Genomic DNA, 14,622 nt, shown 5'->3' with positions numbered 1-14,622 from the left:
CTATTTTTTTCACTTTAAGCCCTTATCTTCCCCAGAACTTCTGTCTTGTTAGGATGTCCATATGATGAAACTTTTGAAGCTTGATGTAGCTAAAGCAAATTCCACCAGATATGATCGAGCTTTACCATAACTCTGCCACTAGTAAGAGATGGTAATATGATATGTCCTAAGGCTGTATAGGTAATGAGCATTCAAAACAATGCCTGCAAATAAGACACTCTCATTTTACATGACTCCACAACAGCTGACATACACCACAGATAAGACAAAGAATATGAGCTATCTACTTATGCCATGAAACCTCCTATTGAAGTACAAATTCCTTCAAGCTAGCTAGGTTAAATATACCAACCAGTGCACTTGCCAGAAACAGTAATACTTTGCCTATCAAGTCCACTTCTGCATATCCAGAAAACATGTACCAAGTTTGGAGGAATATGTTAGAGCACTGGTTTGGGGGTTGAGCACAAGTGACTGACTGCATCTCAGAATTCAATAGTAACAATATGACCATTTAAAGTATAAAAAAAGTGTGATGGGGGTCTACTGTAGTAGTGACTACTCACATATCCTCGTGTGTATTGATGAAGCAAGTTTCCTGATGCGGCTTCCTGGAGGGCTTTCACCACAAAGTCTGGTGGAGGGAAGTCTGGGAACCCTTGGCCCAGATTAATGGGCTTCGTTTCCTGAGCAAGCTGAATGAACTCCACCCTGGTATATGAAAAAAAAAAAAGAATACTGTAGAATGATGGCTGTCACATGAATTTCAACATGCATGGCATATCATCAAAGATATGTCGATATTTTATGTCAAATGCTTGTACACTGAGAAAGAAGTATTTGAGGAGAAACTCCCAGGCCGCGCCAGTGCGACGCGATAGCGTCATGGAGCAATGTGGCTTACGTTAACGCTCGGCAGATGACGCCTTTGACGTGTTGCCATCTTTTACATGCGCTTCTATGAATGTGACACATAACAATCGTGATAGCACCTCGTACAGTGCAAAATTTTTCAAAATGTTGTGTGCAACATGAATAAATAGATGTGACAGATATTTCAGCGGCAGTTATTGATACTGCGAGAACACTAGCCGCAAAGCACCTCAAACAAGCGCCTGGAACAGACGACGTCTGCCACATGCACACATCTCTCATTCCTCGCTAGCATGTTGTGGGCACATGCATGAGTGGCCAAGAGAGGGGAAGTTCCCCACAAGCTGTTGCTGACTGTTCGTGCGTATTTCTCGCCGCGATGAAGGACATCACTTTGCAGAATTCGAGCGATCTTTCTTCAGGATGGGGTGGAAAAGTGTTGTGCCGAACTGCAGCAGTGGTTATACGTCCTGCAAGGCGAAGGTAATTAATTGCCTGCCGGTGAGGTTGGAAGTTTGGGATCGCGGCATACCTAGAAAATATCGCGAGCCGACACCCCGTGAATATGTTTGTGAGAAGCCACGCCATGTTACATGATATATAGACATGTTAAATGACACTGCATGACATTAATATAGTTTTTTGTTTTTTTTAAGCAGCTTCCAGCGGTGTTGTAGGTACGTGGTCGAACAGCTGCATGCCATGAAGAATGCATGAGCATCTGTCTCAATTTTGTGGTCACGGACAACACTGAATTTTTCCTCCCCAACAAACGACGAGGACGAAACTTTTCTGCGAAATGTGCTTTGTAACGCTTTTGGGTTAAAATTTTGAGCTGGCAAGGACGCACTGAAACACACCCAAGTGGGTGTGAGTGGGGAACGGCGAATCGAGCAGAGTGGTCTTGAACCAGAGCGTGGTGAAAGCGGTGCGCACATTTTTCCTCCTCCCCTAGCGGAGTTTCCCAGCAGAGGGCACGTAAGTGCTGTGCCCGATTTCGTGACTGTTTCAGGGAGCCTGAGCGAGCGCAGTTTCGCCTCCTCGATAATGCTTGCTCCATGGTACAGGCATACAATAAAATAAAAAACAGAGCTTACATTTCATAAGGAATCTGTGTAGTAGTGGCATTACCCACTGCAACTACTTACAAAGTACGAATCGTGTTCAGTGACACACGCAATCAGATCCTGACTGTCACATTAGCACAGCAAAATCTTTACTAAATTTGTTTTGTTTTGCACATAGCTTAATTACATGTAACAGAACATTGCAATTGCAGTGGTCACAAAATCATTGCGGAGTGTAAATTTCTTGTGACAGATGGATAGTAGACAACCATTTTGTACTGCACTAGCCGTGGCAGGTACTGCCGCATGCACAGTCAAAGGACTGCACAATGCAAGGGCTCTACTGTTGTTAATACAGTCGCACCTTCACGTAATGAATACGGATACAATATGTATTATTGGACATAATGTAAATTTATAATTCTGTTAAAAAGGTCAGTGTGTAACGAATACATGGTTAAAGTAAATGTGATTTTTGTGCTGATTATAGTGCCCTACATTGTGACACAATGAGGTAGTAAAAAAAACAGACGACGATTCTGCAAAAGGTAGAAAAACGTTTTATACTTGACGTCTACGATTTTTCTCTTGATTTTGTATATTATGCACATATGACCGAACAGTCTGAAACAACATTTTGTTTTCAAATAAAAAAACTTTTAAACCAAGGAAAAAATTGAGGAGCATCGTCGGGTGACGACAGCCGTTTTACTAGGAGTGAGTTTTCACTAATTCGCGATCATGCTAACAGTGAGGCAAGCATTATATCACAAATATATTTCTATGTGGCTCAAATATAAGTAATGGAGAAATAGCTCATTTTATATTTTTTAATTCTGGGCAACTAAAGTACTTTTTTAAATTCTCGAAAACCGTGTTTTAGAAGCCCACTCATTTCTGGGGTGAAATTTCCGCTTCTGTGAATGACATAACTTGCTTATATTTACAGCACTGATAGACCTTTATGTGAGTAATGATCACCTGCATTCCCATTTGTCTAGTAATGTTTAAAGGAATAAATTTTGCTACTCAAAACATTAAAAAATAACTGTTGATGAATTACAAAATCTATAATAAAAAACCACTCTCAATTTTGCACAAAATTATTTAAATTGTTCTCAGCTGACTGCGCTATCATATTTTGAAAAAAACATGTTGCATCATTTTCATAGGAACAAACTCTTAAATTTGTAAACAAGTTATCCGAGCACGTTCGCAACCACGTAAATAACATCTCTTCAGCCAAGAAGATACAATAACACGCTTTTTAAAGACTATAGTCTTTCTTGGGGTACTTTGACACAATAATTTTGGCCCGCCCGCCCGCCCGCCCGCCCGTTTGTCCGCCCGTTCGTCCGTCCGTCCGTCCGTCCGTCCGTCCGTCCGTCCGTCTGTCTGTACATTTGTTTGCCGTAACGATACCCCAAACGGCACCAAACAATACCTCAAACAGTCAACCCCATCCGCAGCGCCCACCAATAATGCTCAAGTTTAAGCGTTCATCCTTGTGTGATTGTCAAGTAAAAAGCATCTTTCTGCGCATCGGCACCATAACAACACGTCGACATTTTGTATGAGTGTCTTTATAGTAGAGAAATAATTCTAAGAACCCTAGCGTTTATCATGCACTGACAGTGCAGCGCGATGCCCAAAAAGGCAAGTGTTTAAAACGCTTTGCTAAGATGACACGGTGGTGGCACCTGCCCGTCGCTTTGCATTCTACACCTTATCGCTTCCGAGACAGGCGTGCATCTTTCTCCGTGAGCGCACACACCTTCTTTCATTTTCGAAGATAAATGCCAGATGGCGCTCGTGTCTAACTTGCCTCGATGCACTCGTTCGCCCTCGCCGCCCGAATCGAGACTCTCTAACGCAGCACTTCCAGAATACAATTCACCGATTTTCTCGTGCAGAATATCAAATAAACGTTTTGTTCACTCTCTCCACACACAAGACTATCATCTTTCGATGACACTTGTAGTGAAACATGCAGATACGAGGCCAATTTTTTCTTCTCTGATTTTCCGAAAAAACAGTAATAAGATATTGCCCGCTTGAGTGAAGTGTCCTCTAAAAAAAAACATGGCCCCTTGAATGAAATGCATCTGAGTATATATCTCAACGATTGTGCATCACAACAAAAAAAAATCAGGGATAATAAGAAGCAACACAAACACAAGCACAACTGCCCACTCTTGAGCGGTTACTTCTCATCCCCGTGATTTTGCGCAAGATCGTTAAAATGAAAGTTCTCCAAATTGGCCGACACGCAGTTTTTTTTTTTTTTTCAGTGAATTTTAGTTCGCAACATTATTGCAATGCTCCAACATGCAGCGTGCACTGTTTTTTGTCTGCATATCTGCCTTTTGTTTCATTAAACGTGCTATTACAAAACCAATGGAGATTCACGAAAAATTGTGTGGACAAGGTTCCCGTCTGACATTGTTATAAATTAAGAGCCCACAAACAGCGACAGTGCCGACCAGCGAGTACCGGAGTGCAACTTGAGAACCACAGCCCCACATGCTTCGCCCGTCTTTGCCGCTCTGCAACACAGAATGATTGGGCATGGACTGTGTAGGTTTCATGATACATTTTTCTTTGGGCATCGCAGATCGACCAGTTCTCCGAATGTGCACCGTTTGTATACCAATCGTGTGGGAGATCAAGTGCCTGCGCTCCATGCCTCACTGTAAGTAGAGTAGCGTGCGTTGTGTGACTTCCGGAAATAAAAAAAAAGGAAGTAGTGGAAACTCTTTACAACCGTGAAAGCCATCCTGTCATGGGATATTTACCAGTGCAAACCAGGCGAGATTCACACAAAGCTTCTTTGTCCATTGCCAGGACTGCTGTCATTGAGGTTTATGTAAACGATGTGTTTTAAGCACTGCTAATGGCACATGGTTTGAAAAAGTACAATTTTATGCCAGAAAAACTTTCTGACAACTTCTTTCTAGAAGCTCATTTTCTTTCCTGAGGAGACCTTACGTTTTACATAAACCCTAGCGGCGAGATGCCACTCGTTTTACCGTGCTCGCTGGAAGCAAGATTCACTGGAGGAGGCAGCATCGGCGGGACCATACACGTGTTTGGGTTGCGTATGTGTGTTTGTTGGTGATGGTGCCGGCATAATGACCCTCGTGTTTGCTGTAGGACCTTTCATTGGACAGTGCAATACGGACCTATTCCCCGATCTAGGGATCTGGGGAAATGAGACTGTTTGAAAACAGCCCTCACGGGCTGCTGTGAGATAGTTCAGGGTGCTGTATATATGGGGAGTCTTGCAATGTAGAGCTTCTCAATGTAGAGCTTCAGACGAGAGAGCTCGTGCTATATAAATAATGTAAATAAACCCTATCTACTGAGGTCGACCTCCTCCTGCCTCGACATCTCGATCCCGAATCTCCGGTGCCTGCAAACTTTGGTCGCAACAGTTCAAAGGCAGCTGTGGACGCTATGACGTTGACTGGCGCAGAAGAATTCAGGCAGAAGCCATCGTTGTCGTCACGGAACCCCATTTTCTTCTTCTTTTTTGCCTTCGATGGCTGGCTACGTTTATTATATTTTCAACATCGTGTCCCGCCCAGAAGGAGCACGAAGGAAATCTGGTCCATGCAGCTAGGACGGGCCTCTGAAGTACAGGGTGGGCTTTTGCTTTGGTGCAGCAGGACAACACTAGTCCACCATGACCAGAATGTACATGCATTATTTGTGACAGTGTCCAAACACATCGGTTCTTCCGGTCTTGCTGCGCGGTAATGTCATAGTCTACCATTCAACTTCGGTTCGATGTTTGGCAATACCTATGCGGAGGTCACGATACTTCATTACTTCTTTTTCCATCTCTTCCAATGACGATACTATAGCCTCTGACAGTAGCTTAGCTTCCCGAAAGAATCATTCTTGGGAGCCTGTGGCACAGTTCTTGTGTCATGGGAGCTGGGATCCAGATGAGAAGGAACCGAATTCTCGACGAGTAGGCTTGTAGAGCATGGTGGAGAGAAAGGGGATACCTTCGAAAGGCTAGGCCTCCATTTCTGAAGGTTCATTCTGGACTTGTCGGTCACTTTTGAACTTTCGTTGTAAGCATGTCCTTCATCAATAATGGCAGCTCCTCACCGCAAGTGGTCAACAGATAAGCTTTGCTTCAAAGTTGGGGCAGGTGTTCCGCCCATGCCGCTTGTCCAGTTGAAATTATGGTAACCTTGTTGAAAAGGCCTTGCTGTCGATGCGAACGACGCGCATGTTGCTGGCTTTTCGAAGTCGTTGCTCCAATAGATCCGGCCACCCATGCACGTTAGTTCTTTCGAGTGTCCATCGCTACATAGAATTAGGGTCTGCTTGCGCTGCAGAGGTTTATCTGAAGGGCATTGACTGCTGTCGGTGATTTTCATCGAGTGATGTTTCGGGAAAGACTGCAGGACTGCCACTGCAAATTCCTCTTCTGCTGCATCCATATGCAAGGCGCTGACCAGGAGATGAGATTCACAAACAGCAAAGGTCTTTTGACTAATAGGTTGTAGCGCCACGCTAGATTTGGCCAGCTGGCCGCGCCAGAAAATAAGCGAGCTGTGTGGCTCGTGTGGCGCGAGCCAAGAGGAGTTTCAGAATGGCCTAGTACCTGGCCTGGCTGGACGCTGCAGTGGCGACTCCGCCTACGCCTGCGTCCCAAATAAAAGCTGTGACCTTGGCACGGGCTCGTCCCAGTCATCTAATCTCACGTTCCTCAACATATGGTGACCACGGACCAATGGACAAGCAACCGGCGCTGCACCGCTGCCTCTGAACTTTGCGGCCATGTTTCAGCCAGCTCAAGCCTTGCAGCCGCACTTTGACCCGCCTCTGCCACCGTTCCGAAGAACATTGGTGACCCGAAGAACGCGCCCTTCAATGAGCCATCGGCTGCCATGTTTTCGCCACTCAGCCTGCCAGTGCCGCCGTTCCACCCGGCCTTACTACAGGCATAGCTCATGTGGCTCGATGCTGTTCTCACTGTGTATGACGTTGCGGACCAGCCACTTATGCACGCCATCTTACTCGACGCGCTGACGCTCGAGTTTCGCCATTTTGCTGCCCAATCGACCACAAGCCCGCAGCCATATGACGCCCTCTGCACTGCGCTGCTGGCCTGCTACGGCTTCACGTACCACCCGCTTCCGTGGTCCTGTGACATCAGGGTTGACTGCTACTGCTTCGCAGCACACACTACCAACCGGTCCGCAGCTCTCCCTTGAAGAACGAGTTCACACGCCTGGGTTCCCGGTTTCCTGTGAGCCACAGCAAGCGGTATCAACCAGCCATCATCCATGCCTTGACCAAGCCTTTGCTTGCCCAGCTATGTCTCCTTGCTCTTGTCCGACCACTAGCAACGTGATTCCTGCGCCCAACTGCCAACCCGAAGAGGTTCAGGACGTTCATGCAGCATTGAACCAGTCAGCCACGAGGAGCATCTCTCGTCTGGCTACTAGCGCAGCAATTCTCACATACGGTCACAGACCCGACGAGGTTCTTCGTGACGTTACTGCTGCCGACGACCAGTCCGCCGCAAGGTGCGTTTTTTCTAAGTCCTCGGCCGATGGTTCTTCAGACCCGCTCGCCACCCGCGCATTTTGTCTGACCTCCACAGACCGCAGCTTCTCAGACATGTCAGACTCCACGACGGCCAAATTGCCGCACACCCTGGAGTCTGCTACGATCTCGGACATCGTCACACCTGCAACTCGGCCCCCGATCACACAGGGTTTGCTGTCAACAATGTCCGAAGGTGACTCCCTATCCATGTCACTGCTCTGTGTGTCCTTCCAGCAGCCACTAGCATCTCCGTAAATGTACCCTGCAGCAGAAACTCGTGCCCCTCACCTGACACGACCGAATGTGCAGGATGCTGCCACCGTGACGAATGCGCCAACGAACGACGTGCCGGCTCCACCTATGGCTGAGCACACCACTCACTTCGTGCCTGCCACAGAGGCAGCCATCAGCCACTCCGACCTGAGCATGAGCCCTCATGCACCACCTACCGAAGGGGCTTCTACGACTCCCGGGACGCCGACTGACACTCCTCCAGAATGTGCGTTTCCTCTGTTCCATGACATGCCTCCTGCCGTGTTCTCGACGAGGGGCACAAACCAGCAAGCGTGTAACTGGACTGCAGGCATTCCCTTTGACACGTGGCAAGCCTCATCCACCTAGGCCCCATACACCGACCGATCACGTGCTGTCCTTCGCGTGGTCCTTCAAGCCCGGCGTTTCCGCATCAGTCAACTCTTATAATCGTGTCGATACACCAGCTGCAATAGAACGCAGAAGGTGTTATTGCACCGCCACTGACTTCTACACGAGCACCACCTACCCACTGCCAACGTTAGCGGCCAAACCGGCACTTCTACGGGCTCCTTTCACAGCGGCGTCCGCTGGCGCTACCTGGAGCACTCACGAAATGCATCCACCAAGCCATCGTGGGACTATAAACACACCCCGGTGCCTTCTTCCTTGGCCACTGAGTTTCTCCCAGTGCCGACCACCAGAAAAATCATCACGACCCTGTGCCCTTTCACGTTGACAACCTGGACTTCCCAAACAGACGATTTACGGATTGTTGTTCATGTACATAGGATCTGTACCTCTCTTTCTTTTGTATATGTTTTCAACCGCGCAAAGTGCTAGGGAGAGGAGCTCATGTAGCGCCACGCTAGATTTTGCCAGCTGGCCGCACTGAAAAAGAAGCCAGCTGTGTGGCTCATGTGGCGCGAGTGTCACAAAACGAGCGCTCAAGAACGGGCGTGCCGCCAAATTCTCGCGATGAAGCGCCGAGAGGTCAACGATAAAAAAAAGAAAACAAGCATCCAAGGACTCCCCGGGCGCGCGTCCTTCTCCCCTCGGAAGCGTGGGTTCGCCGATGAACCTCCTCTCATTGGCGCCCGAGCAAGCCCTGGAATGTTCTAGATGGAAAGGGGCGGGGTGATGCCGGGTTGCGTCATCCGTCGCGGATGGCCTTCGAACCGTCTCGCCCTCTCCCCAGCCTTCGCTGCATATCGCACCGATGAAATGATGAGAACTTTCTGGAATCTTGCGCAGAAGGTATTTAACCGAGCAGCGGAGATGGGAGATCAGGAGAAGACGGAAGTTAGCGCCAGAGCGCGTAGGGTATTCCGCCGTGTAGTCGGCGAAGTTTTTGTCCGTAGTGACAAAGCAGGAGAAGAAGAAAGTATGCGCCGAAGTGCATAGGGTGTTCCGCCCTTGTGGGCGAAGTCTTTTGTCCTCAGTGACAAAGGAGGAGAAGAAGAGGATTTCCACCTGAGGGGTGAAGGCTCGAGCTACAGGCAAGAGTGTGTGTCTACCGCTATCGAGTGAAGATGCGTGGCAACAGCTGCGTGTGGGAAGCCGACGTGTTTCCGGCGAAGAAGTTTGAAGCTTGGAGAGCGGCCAATTGAAGACGCGAGGTTTCCTAGTAGACAAACTTCGGGGGCAGCGGAACGACAACAACGCTGGACTTTGAGTGAGTGATTCTCAGAAGAGTATCATTCAGACTTTAGTTCCAAAAACTTTGGACTGAACAAGTTTTCTAACTCTGTAGTCTTTAAGTGTCTTGGTTGTTCAATGCATGCGACTGCATTGTAGTGCGTATTGTTGTCTGTGTCCGTTGTTTCGAGTGTGGCTGATTGTACTGTGTAGTACGTTGTTTGATTGGTGACATATTGTATTCAACTATTGTGGAGTGTGCATACTTATGTATTGTTTTTGATCTGCCATTATTGAGAACATAATTTTGTTTTGATTATCAACTCTCGACTCTGACTTGTTCTTTGGGCTACAGCCGGCGTCCGCTGGCGCGCCAAAAAGGACCACTTCTAAATTGTCCACGCTTTCGTGGTGCGGTTCGGGGGGCCGATACTTCGGCCCTTAGAATTAGCCCGGCGATCGCCTCCCGAATTAATGGGACCTGTGACAGCGAGCGACGAGGAATTTCAGATTGGCCTAGCTCATGGGCTAGCTGGACGCTGCAGCCCAAATAAAAGCTGTGACCTCGGCACGGGCTCATCGCCGCCGTCTCGTCTCACGTTCCTCAACAAGGTCTTTGTATGGTCCAACCAGAGATTGCCTCCGTCGCCACTAAACCTAGTACGTCTGAACATTGGACAACTTCACCGGTGATTACTTGGCACATATAGTTTCTGACCCTATTAGCAAACCAATTCCATTGTCTGGTGTGTCTTCACAAGCACTTTGCCTTGTTTTCTTAATTCTTGAATGAATGTCTTGTTAGCTGATGGCAGAGCTACGTCATGACAAATGAAGGCATAACTAGTGTTTCTATATCGACCGTAACGCTGTTGTACTGATTTAGAAGCTGTAGTTGCACTATGTTTTGCCTTTCTGTTGTTGAGGTTGAAGTGCTTCTGAAGGAGTTTAGTGCAAGACATGGCTTGCAGATCCCTTTAAGGTTTAACTTGCGGGCTGGCTCTTCTTGAATAAATGTCCTCTGGCTACCTACATCTACAATGCCATGAGCGCACTTGCTCCTGCCGTTGTTGATCAACTCGGTGCAGAATTTCGGACGATAGATCACATTGTGCCTAGGTGGTTAGCCAGTGGTCGATACATCTTCAAAGGACGAAACAGCGTTTGAAGAAATGTACACTGTGGCACTTCCTGAGGTTCCTTCGGTCATCGAAGCCCTCTTGTAATTAAGGTTGCACATGCTGGAAGCGTGTCTGCCACGGCAGAAACTGCAGGTAAGCTTGACACGGCACTCTTTCACTCGGTGGCCTTTTGATGTGAAGTGGAAACACCGGTTGTCTTTTTCCAGCTGCTCTTTCTTGACCTCAAGAGGAATGCCAGCGTTGCAGCTGCGTGTTCCATGCTGATCAGTACGACAGAAGAAACAGTGTAATGTTGCGATAGATAAAATATGCATCACTGATGCCGTAAGGACATCACCATTTACTTCGTCGGTGCGATCGTCCGTTGCAGGATCTGGATTAAGGGATGCATGCTATTCTCTGCTTTTGAGCTCCACGCACATGAAAAGTAAAAGGTCGTTAAGCTCTGCGTCGAACGCTGCTGCCGCATTTACTAATGCACCTGATGATGAGGATTGAGCAGCAGATACGTCGGAAAGCCGTGTCGAAGTGAGGCTTTGTTTTTCTCGCGTGAAAGAATTACCGATGACCCCCAGAAGAGCTTGTCACAAGATGTTGACAAGCATAGCTGAATACGTCAGAGTCGGCACATTCAGCGCTCCGAGGTAGCGAACACTCAGTTGCGTGGCATCGCACAATCCTCGAAACCCCCAGATGTCAATGGCGGATATCACACCTGTGAGATTTCTCAGTGCCGTCAGATAGATAGATAGATAGATTTATTTCCAGAAATACAAAGATTCTGGCGGATACCATCGACTAAAAGCTGTTGTCAAACAGCTTGACGGGGTCGATGGTGCTGGATAATCGTTTTATCCCTGAATCTTTCCTTCAGCATAGATATAGCGTCGGCGTAGCAAGATTCGGTCATGGGCGAACCCGCGATGACTGTCGCTGCGTCACAGGATACGAACCTCTTCAGGTAATAGAACTTTGTGGATGGTATGAGATCGTTTTTGAGGTGAATCAGCTGCTCAAATTGCTCCCAGAAGCCTGTCCGCTGTGAGATGTCGCCTGTGAACGTTGGAATCTGCAGTTGCGGCAATCGGGGTGCCATAAATCTTGCGGGACTTTCGTTTCTGAAAGCCGTTGCTTCTGTGTTTTCAGTACTACTAACTTGAGCATGGCTATTCTGCTCCTGTTCTAACTGACTGACTCGGCAACGTAGCTCAGTGAGCATGCTGACAGCTTCGTCTTAATACTCCGCTATAGCTGTATATTCCTCCTTGATATGTTTTGCCGGGATATATAGATCGTATTGCTCATTTATCTGGGACAGCTCATCGTTACTGGAAGAGGTTGGCTGTTGTACAGCAGTGAGCTTCGCGATGTCGACTCTAAAAGTGTCAAGTAAAATTTGTGCTTCCTGAATAATCTTTGTGTTCTGTGCGTCATGTTGATTGATTGATTGATATGTGGGGTTTAACGTCCCAAAACCACCATATGATTATGAGAGACGCCGTAGTGGAGGGCTCCGGAAATTTAGACCACCTGGGGTTCTTTAACGTGCGCCCAAATCTGAGCACACGGGCCTACAACATTTCCGCCTCCATCGGAAATGCAGCCGCCGCAGCCGGGATTTGATCCCGCGACCTGCAGATCAGCAGCCGAGTACCTTAGCCACTAGACCACCGCGACGGGGCTTCCGTGCGTCATGTGGACCGCTTGCCATTGAGTCGATCCATTGAGAGAGCACCTTTGCTAGCTGATGTCATTGCCCCGACGCCTATCTTCGCGCTCCAATCCGCCAAGTCTTCCCGGATTCGTCCAGTGCTTCGTGTAAACTTACTTTTGAGTGAAGCTTTCACTTTTTTTTTGTATGCCATATATACGGATGCAATGTCGGCGTTTATATCATATGACCGGTATAATTCGCCCGCCCGTTCTTATAATACCTTTTCTAGGCACACCTGCATGACAACTTATTTCTCGATACAATCAAAGCCAACTACAACGAAACTGACGGGGTGGTGAAAAAATTTCGTTAAAGCGAGAATTTCGTTGTAGTGAAATCGAAAAAAATATACCTGATCTGAGCTACCAGACAAAGAAACGTTTATTCTCAAAATTCAAAAAATGTCCGCTGCTTTCTATTCTTTCCCAGCAGCGTCACGACGTGATTCTCACCCATGCATAGCGAGGCCATAGTGAAAAGTACGCTGAAATGACGCCTAAAAACGCTTTCGTGAACGAACCAAACAGTTGCATTAACACGTTAACACCAGCAGCTGTCCGCCGTCAAAAGTATCCGAGAACGCTGAGATGGAGGCAGGGTATCGTGGTACGGTGACTTTTGCATTATTCTATGCCATTCTTATCATCCATCACTCGCGGCTAGCTGATATTGCTAATAATGCAGACCAACAGTCACTTTTATTAGGCACTGTTATGCCTGCGAGTCCACATCGAACGTCCATGCCTCTGAAAAAGGCAATCTGTGTCAAGGCCAGCACGCGAGCCCGCCTGTTGCGAACAACTTAACGGCGTCATCACGCGGCGGCGCCTTCCTGTCTGGCGAGTCTTATGCAATGCGTGGCGATCTCACTCGTCCTTGGGTGCAGCCACGTGCAGCGGCGACCCCGATGAAAAATTGACCTCACGGCCAGTGGCACTTCTGGTTGGACATTCGGTTACTCAAAGAATCCTCACGGTGCATATAAAAAAAGCCCTACGGCAAGTCGCGAACAGTAGACCTATGTGTCAGAGAAGACAGCTCGGCTCTTCGAGTCTCTAAGCTGTCAGCCCCAGTGCCGAATTTGTAACGCCTCTGTATATATGCTGTACATAAACCTTGTTTAACTCACCGTCGTCTCGTCGCCTCGTCTATCAGCTCTGCGCAGAAGCAGTCGTGAGCTGAGAAACCTACGCTACCTAACGGCTGGTGACCTTCCCGGCGGAGTTCGAAGCAGTGGCGCCTTTAGGATCGTGTTGGCGTCGCCGTCTTTCATAACAGTGGTTGCAGCGGTGAGATTTCGTGGCACCCTTCGTAACGTCATCGGAGGCGCGCTTCGTAACAGTGGTTGGCAGCTGCGGGATCAGCCGGGGTCAGCGACATCGATGCGGTGAGTTCCTGATGTTTTCCCCTTAGTTCACCAGACTACTCTAGCTCAGGTTATAGCAGTTTAGAGACGGGCTGTGTGAAGCCATAGAGTGAGCTTTGATCGGTTTAAGCAAAGTTAGAGCGCTTTGAAACCAAAGTTAATGCAGAGGGTGTAAACACGGCAGTGTTAAAATTGCTTGTGCGTCTTGCTAGTTGACTTATAGTGGGTACAGCAAGTAGATTCTTAACAGGGGAAAACAGCAAGAGGCTAGCTAGTGTGAACGATGGAGAACCTTAAAGTGAAGGAACTCATCGAAATTTGTGAGGAACTCGGCATTACTTTGGGCCGTGCGAAACGAAAGCAAGCGATCCTTGAGATCATGAAGGATGAAGGAGTGTCGGCTGAGGAAGTCGATGAGGCCTGGGCGGATATCAAAGCACGCCGCGAAGAAGCTAAAAGGCAAGAAGTTCGCGAACGTCGTGAGTGTGAGGAGGCCGAGAGACAGGAGCGCCTCGAGTTGAAACGAATAGAATTGGCAATCCTACAGTGTTCGCAGGCGCCTAGCGTAGCTTCTCCAACAGTTCAGGTCAGCGGTTATAGAATTCGAGACCAACTGCCACCGTTCGTAGTAGGCGAGGACATGGCGAAGTATCTCATCAAGTTTGAACACGTCTGTGACGAAATGCATTAGAGCGGTCTCTTTGGGCGCAGAACCTGTTAGCTCTTCTTCCCGGCAAAGTGTCCGACGTGATAACTTGCTTGTTGAGGGAAGCGTTTGAGAGCTATGATGAGGTTAAGTAACTGCTCTTGAGACGTTATAAGTTGTCACCAGAGGCTTTCAGGCAAAGGTTCCGGTATGCTAAAAAGGGGAATGAGTCACACGTTGACTTCGCGTTTCGTCTTAAAGCCGATTTAATTGAATGGCTCAAGGGCGAAGGTGTTTATGACGATCGCGATAAAGTGGTAGAATGCATTGCATTGGAGCAATTCTACCGCTGC

At 47.9% G+C, this 14,622-nt stretch overlaps 1 protein-coding gene across 3 annotated transcripts in view; it reads right to left on the bottom strand.

Annotated features, from left to right (window-relative positions):
- Kyat (Kynurenine aminotransferase) overlaps positions 1-14,622 on the bottom strand; it is a 95,003-nt gene that overhangs the window by 60,423 nt on the left and 19,958 nt on the right. For all 3 annotated transcript variants that reach the window (XM_037413794.2, XM_037413795.2, XM_075879475.1), the window contains one exon: positions 567-711. In XM_037413794.2, coding sequence (XP_037269691.2) covers positions 567-711 — 145 coding nt within the window. The remainder of the gene's footprint in view (positions 1-566; positions 712-14,622) is intronic.

Source organism: Rhipicephalus microplus, chromosome X (genome assembly GCF_043290135.1).
Source record: "Rhipicephalus microplus isolate Deutch F79 chromosome X, USDA_Rmic, whole genome shotgun sequence".
NCBI classification, from domain to species: Eukaryota; Metazoa; Arthropoda; class Arachnida; order Ixodida; family Ixodidae; genus Rhipicephalus; species Rhipicephalus microplus.
This window is presented reverse-complemented; position numbering and strand designations above follow the sequence as displayed.